We start from the raw sequence: 8,799 nt of genomic DNA, 5'->3' as shown, positions 1-8,799 counted from the left end.
TAGTGTCAGGGCTTTATTGGGTGGAAAGATTGTCAATCAAGTCACAGTGGGTGTAAATACATTACCTGTGCATTCTGATTGAAAACTTTTACTTCTTTTAGATGAACACAAAAAAAACATGGAGATTAAAATGATCAATGAATCTGTATCTTTTTCAAAACTCCCTGGCTTTTTTTGGGGATATCTTATCTTTTCTCTTATCTTATCTTGTTCCTTCTATAGTAATGATATATCTGGTGGGAAAATAAAATTATGAAAGGGTAGATGTTTGATACGTGAATTGTAAATTAATTGAAAAACAAAAGGATTTTGCTGAGGTGATCATAAGTTTGCAACTTTAATATAATTGCCAACTTGATTTCCAAAATGTTTATATCTTATAGGTTTTGTGAACACAAATATTAATACAATGTCATTTTGTCATGGGTTTGTTGTTGTCTTGACCTCGATCATTTCAATTCTTTTACAAATTACAATTTGGTTAATCTAAAAGGTGCAAGCTTTTGAAACATATAAATAACTAACTTACCCCAAACCATGTCAGTGTAAATCCCTTATAATAATTAAAAACTATTTCAACTAATCCATCTATAAGTCATTTAAGCACATCATTTAATAACATTAGTGATTAAATGTAGTAATCAGACATAACTTTTTTTTCTCCGGCTATCAGTTACCCATTTTATTTAAAAAAATATATTTTTATTGATACCCATCAAATCAAATTGCATTTGAGTTAATGAGGAAGAGTGAGAGACGTCGGTCAGTCAGAGTACCATGCTTGTTAGATAGTGTAACACCACGCAGTGCCAGGCAGAGGTGACATTTGATAGTGAGGTTGAAGGTTGTCTTGCCTCATAGCTAAAATGGAGGTAAAGGACTGGGAGGGGTTGGAGGCAACTAGAAGGGATTGAATTTCAACAGGACAGCATTCCCAAACAATTTCAAGACATACAACGTGGAGGCAGCAAGGGATAAGAACGTGGATGATCCCTGAGCAAACCACTGGAAGCTCAGTTGGTGCACGACCTGGTCAGAGAGTTTAGCTGCCAATGGACTGAAAGTCACAGCCAAACAAGGACTTTGTTTATACGACAGACGAACATGATGAGAGAAACACAGACAGGAGACGAACAATGTGATCCTTCATCCGGCTTTTAATCTCTGTCAGTAGCTGTTTTACACTTAGTGAGTAAATGCTTTCATCTTGCTAACTAGGAACTAACATTGTTTGTTCTTTGACTTTTTTTTATTTTTTATCCACAGTTCAGCTTTTGATTTCAATTGAATTATTAACGTTTAAAGGAAAGGTTTGCAACTTTCTGATTGAATGTGTATGTTTAACTGCAATTAAATATAGCATGGAGAATGTTTATACAAACTGACCCTGCTACAGTATCTAAAGCCATGTGCTAATCAATTGAAATTGAAATCCACTGATGGAACTATCACTCTGGTTTCAGACAGGGTTTGCTTTTAAGTCCAGTTGTCCTACGGATTCTTACGAGAGTGGTTTGCAGCATTCCCTGGCCTGCGATGCACACAGGAATGGAGAGCAGTGACCCACAGGAAGACGAAAGAGGAGGCAGAGGGGAAGAGAGCGATGGAGAAAGCGGTAAGCAGCTGAAGAACCACCTAGACTGTGAGGAAAAAGGAGAGAAGGAGACCAAAGGGAACGAGACAGAGAAGAAGAAAGAGGGCTGGCGTTCTGGGTCTCTATGGAGGAGTGGATGGGCGCTGAGTGAGAGACTGGCCATCAATGTCTCAGGGATGCGATATGAAACTCAGCTTCGCACCTTAGCTCAATTCCCTGACTCCTTGCTTGGTGACCCCAGGCGCAGGTCACGCTACTTTGATCCACTTCGAAACGAGGTCTTCCTGGACCGAAACCGTGCCTGCTTTGACGCCATTCTGTATTTTTACCAGTCAGGCGGGAGGCTTCGGAGGCCCGCGAACATACCCCTGGACATCTTCATGGATGAGCTGATGTTCTACGAGCTGGGAGAGGACATTGTGAGACACTTTAAAGAGGACGAAGGTTTTCCAAAAGAGGAGGAGAGGGCACTTCCATCCAACGAGATCCAGAAAAGACTGTGGATGCTGTTTGAGCACCCCGAGTCCTCTTCGGGCGCACGTATCATAGCCATCATCAGTGTCATGGTAATTGTGCTGTCCATCCTCATCTTCTGCCTGGAGACACTGCCCGACTTCAGGAATGAGAAGGAGAAACGGGAGGTAGGCAATGTGATTAAAGTGCATGTTTGGGAGGCAGATTAGTATAAAAGAGGTGTCAGGGATGGAGGGTTGAGAAGTGTTTTAACAACAGTAAAACAATATCTCGGAATATGCAGTAACATGTACATTAAATAAAGCGTCACATTTGGCGTACAGGCAGGTAAAGGTTTGAAGGATACATCGATGGAAGTCCTTCAAATAATTCAATGCCAATTGGTAAAACAGAGATACCAACACCTGGCGTTATGCCTTGAATGGGAAGTCTGTGACAGCCTGGGTCAAACTGAAACATGATATTACAGGAAGCAGGTGTTTAGGTAAACACACACTAGGTGAGTACATGTATTTACCAATATGTCTGGGAGCAGACCAGAGAGAGAGAGAGAGAGAGAGAGAGAGAGAGAGAGAGGGAGGAGGGGAAACTATGGTGTGATTATTTTAGTCGGTTGTAAAATTTGATACACTCATATTCAGGAAGCGCTAAAGGGTAGAGGTGGGTAACATGTGTTTGTTTGGGGGGATGGGGGGGGGGGGGGAGCGAGAAGGGAAAGAAAAATAAAGGTTGAGGAGATGGTTAGTTGTGTTAATAAAAGGATAAAAGGTCAAACAAGACCAAACACATAGGTAAAAAGGTGAGCCAAAACCTTCCGGCGGCTTAGAACCTGACACTAAAAGGCCTCAGAATGATAAGCGTACGTTGGGTCATGTTAACACATTCCTCCAGGGCCGCTGTGCCAGACCCGGCTGCCTTTACACTAAGGAGCTGCCAGAAAACTACTGCAACTTACTCCAAACCCAATGAACTGCTCTTAGTAATGTTACACAGTTGTTGCAGAGGCCAGTGAGACGGGATATCAACCAAGGTTGAGTCAGACGAGGAGACAATCTCATGTTTCTCTTCGGAGATCTCACAGGGCTATATTTAGTCTTAGGAGAGCCCTTGGAGCAGATCAACACATACATGTCCACCTTTAGTAATAAACACTGTCACTGACCTGCTACTGAAAGTCAGAAGGAATACTCGTGATTTATTTAAACTACTCTGAAACTTTATTACACACAGCCCATTACAGCATGCTGAACTGATCCCTTTATATCTCTATCATCCGCTTTCACACTTTTAACTTGATGATGGGTGTAAGATGTTTTAAACAGCCACTATCTAATGCTTAAACGTTATGCTAAGAACAAACACTGAGGACGGAAAGACAGGTGGACGGAAAAGGAGATCGGCCAAGCTACGATTGAAATGTAAAGCCGCAGATGTCAAATGCTTTTATGATGATGAAGGCTGTCGATAACATACCGAAGCTCTATGTAGTTTATTAGAATACCATAAAAACTGTATTTCAGCATAACATGATATACAGTTTATAATTTACTGGCATTTTGGACAATATGTATATTCGCTTTCTTGCAGAGACTTAGATGTGATAATAAATACTACTCTCATATCATTGCGTTAAATATATAGGTAGTTTTACATAAAGTGTAAAAACATAAATTTGCTCTTTAATGGAGGGTTACGTGCCGGACTGCTCTAGTCAAGAAAGGTTGCTCAGTTTATCTTCATATTTACCCCTTCAAATTATTTATAGTTTGAGGAACGATTGACAAAATGAAAGTTATGATTCTGTATGTTCATTCTTGTTATTGTGATACTTCAATTATGTTTTATATCTTTCTCTCCTGTCTCCTTTACTCCAGGAATATTTTTACACGTACCACTCCCAGCCAAAGAACGTATCTGAGAACATGCCTCTTCCACAAAATGTTTTCCATGACCCCTTCTTCCTGGTGGAGACCATCTGTATATGCTGGTTCTCCTTCGAGCTCCTCATGCGCTTCACTTGCTCTCCCAGCAAGATGAGCTTCTTCAAGGATGTCATGAACATAATCGATTTCAGTGCTATCCTGCCCTTTTTTGTCACTCTGGGAACAGAGCTGGCCAAGGACAATGATGCTACTCCGGCCACATCTCTGGCCATCATCAGAGTCATCAGGTTAGTGAGGGTGTTCAGGATCTTCAAGTTGTCTCGTCACTCTAAGGGCCTCCAGATCCTTGGTCAAACACTGAGGGCCAGCATGCGCGAGCTGGGCCTGCTTATCTTCTTCCTGTTTATTGGCGTCATCCTCTTCTCCAGCGCCATCTACTTTGCTGAGGCCGACCATGCCAACACAGACTTTATCAGTATACCACATGCCTTCTGGTGGGCAGTTGTCACCATGACCACAGTGGGCTACGGAGACATGTACCCACAGACAGTGTGGGGTAAGTTGGTGGGCTCAATGTGCGCCATTGCCGGTGTGCTCACCATCTCCCTGCCAGTGCCCGTCATAGTGTCCAACTTTAGCTACTTCTACCATCGAGAGACTGAATGTGAGGATCATATCGAGTACGCTCACGTCCACACGGGTCTGTGGGAGGACGAGGGGCCAGAAGGGCAGGAAATAGAGGAAGGGGATGGAGATGCAGAGGCAGAGGCAGAATATTATGCCATTGAAGGCAGCTGCAACCCTTTGAATGGGACTCTGCTGGCTGGTATGTCTATAGGGCAGAGCACAGAGTCTAGAGGAGGTGACATGAATCTGAGTGAACCACTGGTTACTCAAGTGTAGTGAGGGGAAGCATTGTTTTGTAAAATAAATGACGAGGTCGAATAAAAAAACAGAATGAAACACAATGAAAGACATTTGAAATAAGATGCTGGAAAGTAAACCTATAAATATAACACTAACGTGCCTACTCAGTACTTTTTATTGCCTCTCCTTGTTCACTTATAGGTATTTATTAAAGCACTAGTCAGCCAAATGCTGCTAAAAGTAAACTTTTTGTATAATATAGCTTTGAAGCAAAGCAAGAAAAAAGAGAGTGAGCTTTACATTCTCAGGGTCTTGATATAAATATAATATGAGTTGTTATTTATTAATGCGATCAGAACTTGTGTTTGAAAAAAATTACTTTCTGAATGTCTGTTGTGTACCTTGAAACTATAATGTCTTAGTACTGTCACTTTTTGGTGAAATGTTTGAAGTGAAAGCAGATAGATTATTGACAATATAGACGTCAGTTCCTCAAAATGTACCCAAACAACCAGCAGAGCTGTCGCTGTAGTTTTGATTTATGTGACCTGAAGTGACTGACATGACCTTCATCATGCTATAATACAACACTGCTGCACGTATTTATTGCAATAACAAAGCTTCTGCATTTACCTGCTTAATTACGCACTCAGTGTTTTTAATAAAGATTATATTTTAATAATTTTCTGAAAAGAAGTACTGCCATTTATGGTCGCCTGTGGTATATAGTTATTGTTTAGGCAAAAAGAAGAACACATCCAGCCAAAAGTTATTTTGGAATATAAAATACATCAAATAATCCTTCACTGCTTATTCGACTGCATCTCTGTGCACAACGTTTAGTCACAGATGATTGTGATTCACTTTCATGGCCAACCTTTTCCATGGCTACTAAGCTGTAATAAGTAGCTTCCAATGATGTCGTTTTCAGTTTCACTAGAACACATTAGACTTTCCACAACATCACAGTGATGACTCATGGAAAGTATGTGTACTAACATAACACTGAAAGTGTAAATGGCTTCAATGATGTGTTTTAGTTTGTGTTACTGGTGTTCATTTAACTACATAAAGGGTCAGTAAATATTAAGTGAAACTATTTGCAAGCTAACAAACCTAAAAATGTAGTAGCTCTACAGATCGAGCAGCACTGATCATGTATATCTTAAGATACAATAAAATCACATAGGATTAGATAAATTAATTTAGAGGAAATGTTCACCCTTAACTTGACTCATCAAAAACTCACTAGGAGTTATTTGGAATTCTTGAGGAACACTTTATTTTCCCCACATGCCTCCCATGTGGCATACATGGCTAATTGAGGATGGATTGTAAAAGCAAGTCAATCCCCTTCGACCTATATGTTAAAATGCCCAACTATACAGCACTTGTTTACAGCCTGGTACAACAAACTGTTTTGGTCTTCATAGCTAATACCTTTGTTTATGACAACTGTAAGCAGGTTGATTTTTATCAAACTTGTTTAAGTTATATTAAGGCTGTCTGCTCTGCTGCGTCACCTGGTCCACCTCTACAGTTTTGGATTAACAGGAAGTTAGTCTGTGTTACATAATATGATTAGGGTCAATAATAGACATGTTTTACCATTCCATTAATTGTTTACAGAACCCAACCCAAAGAGATGCTCTGTTGTTTCCCCTTTACAGAAAATGCACCCATTGCTCTCAAAGCCAAATCTTACAAATTCACTGGAACATCATTAGTGGTTAATTTGTTTTGATTTGGGTGGAACTGAGTTTTTGAGGAACTGTGTTCTCGGTTTAGATACTGCTGGTTGGTCAACACTATTCAAAACATGACTTGCAATACTGAGCAGGGTTTACATTGTGAATTGTTTTCATATAAAAAAAATGAGATGAGATGGGGGCTAAGAGTCAAATTATATGTTTTGCTAGAAATACAAAATGTATTGGGTATGGCATTAGTGATGTATTTAATTATTTAAATTATTACATTGCAATCAAAGTCATATTTAGTTCACATAACAGAGATAATGTGTGAGGTGAAGTCTCATTTGTTCCATATTGATGTATTATCAGGAGTGAAGCTGTGAGTAGAATTTGGTGGTATTGTACCTGATTTTATGGTAAATTCAAACCACCAATCTTGTCAAGTATAGTTATAGTTCAACCTTCTCCAGCCAGCCGTATTCTCAACTGGCTACTTCCCATGCACATTTGAGCCAAATTGTTATTATTTTAACCCTCTTGCTATATTTGTTTCTCAGGTGCAGCAATGATGTATTGTTTAATCATCCAAACGTTTGTCAGAAACCAAAACATCCTAATAAATATAGTCAGTACCTCATCACCAACACCATTACAAACAATTAAATCGTTTTTAGTGCAATGGAGTTATAGATCGTAGTTCAAACAGGATAACTTACTCGTTTTTTCATGAAAAATACACGTTCAAACTATTTTTTAAGTACATGGAAAAACCTAGATATAAATTCCATTAGTCTACCATAACATGTATTTTTTTTCAAAATGTTATTTAGGTTTTGAAACTTTCTTTTTTTTCATGGGGTGATGTAGATAAATAGAGATGAGAACACCGCTGCTGTTTATGGTCATATTGAACCCGCTCACTCAAAATCAAGCCCAATGAGTCATACTGATTTGTTTTATTTATGTTTATTTATAGTGTTATTTCTAGAACAACTTTCTGTATTGAGTTTGGAATGACCAGCTCAAAAGCTGACTTGATGTATGTGACACGAGTCACTGCCATCCTCGTGGGGCCTGGCATTGGCTTTAGAATATATTCGTCAGTCAGTCTCGGCTGACGTGTATTGGGTGAGGATGACCACTGTATTTAATCATTTTTTGACACGAATGTCTCGCTTGGCGGAACAGGTATATCACTTTCCTCTGATGCTTCATAATCAGTACCATTATAATCTGAATTGACCTCAAGATGGTCTTCATCTTCAGACACATCGCCCTCTCTTTCACTGTCGGGATCAAGGAAGTGCTGAAGAGCCTACAGGGCTGTCCTCCTTTTGTTTCTGTTGCTCATGTTGTGCTTCAGTAAGCTGCTGAGTTGTATGTATCTGCAGAGTGTAATGTTGGTAGGTCTCCCAAGCAACCCTTTTGTATGTTTCGCCCCTCCTTGCTAAGTGTGGGCAGAGTTTTCCCGCGGGAAAATAAAAGGTTCCAGTCAAATTAGTATCTGTATTTCCCGCGGGATAGTAAGAAATAGAGTGTGCGATGCGAGATTGAGATGAAATATGGTGTGTGTGTGTGCGTGCGTGTGTGTGTGTGTGTGTGTGTGTGTGTGTGCGTGTGTGTGTGTGTGTGTGAAATGGGGTGAAACATAGTGGGAGGAGTAAGAAATACTTTGACCCAGTCTCAATGTCCCCCTCAGCGCTCAACCACTTATTGACGTTTGTTAAAGGGTTGAGTGTGAGAGGCTGTGAGGGATTGAAATGGTGTTAATATGAATGGGACGGCACTTCGTTGCAACATATCATGAGACCATGACTACATAAAAAAATATTGTGTACAATTGTGGGTATTTATTTATGTATTTGTATTCCCTGATTTGAACGCCTTCTAGGCTCTTTCCTCACAAGTTGAGATGAATAAAACTCTGTACAAAAAGAGCATTCCTCTGATTTCATGTGTTTTTATGTTCCATCTTTAATCCTTAATGTTGTGTAAATGTAATTTATCGGGCTGAACAACCACGTACCGTCCCCTTTGTTAACCTTTTTTTATCTCCATTCTTCCATTGGTAACTGCATGTTTAAAGTCACATTGCAAAGAATTGTGGGTAATTCCCTTACGGAAAGGGTCCATAAAGGTCTCAAAATGTCTGACATTTTCAAAGGAAGAAATGGTCTAAACTTGACACTTCTGACCACTTATAGCCTCCACTTTCACTGCCGGGTCAAATTGACCCGAACGTCATCTCTGTAATATAAACCTACAGGGGTTGCAAATACATGATGTG

At 39.9% G+C, this 8,799-nt stretch overlaps 1 protein-coding gene across 1 annotated transcript; it reads left to right on the top strand.

The window, feature by feature from the left end:
• Nucleotides 1-1,548: 1,548 nt before the first annotated feature.
• Nucleotides 1,549-4,854, top strand: LOC117748788 (potassium voltage-gated channel subfamily A member 7). The gene is made up of 2 exons (XM_034558859.1): nt 1,549-2,235; nt 3,943-4,854. Exons 1-2 carry the CDS (start codon nt 1,549-1,551, stop codon nt 4,852-4,854), a joined length of 1,599 nt encoding a protein of 532 aa, XP_034414750.1.
• Nucleotides 4,855-8,799: the final 3,945 nt, after the last annotated feature.

The sequence above is a fragment of the Cyclopterus lumpus genome, chromosome 19 (genome assembly GCF_009769545.1).
Source record: "Cyclopterus lumpus isolate fCycLum1 chromosome 19, fCycLum1.pri, whole genome shotgun sequence".
NCBI classification, from domain to species: Eukaryota; Metazoa; Chordata; class Actinopteri; order Perciformes; family Cyclopteridae; genus Cyclopterus; species Cyclopterus lumpus.
The sequence above is the reverse complement of the archived record's forward strand: the minus strand, read 5'-3'. Positions and strand labels throughout refer to the sequence as shown.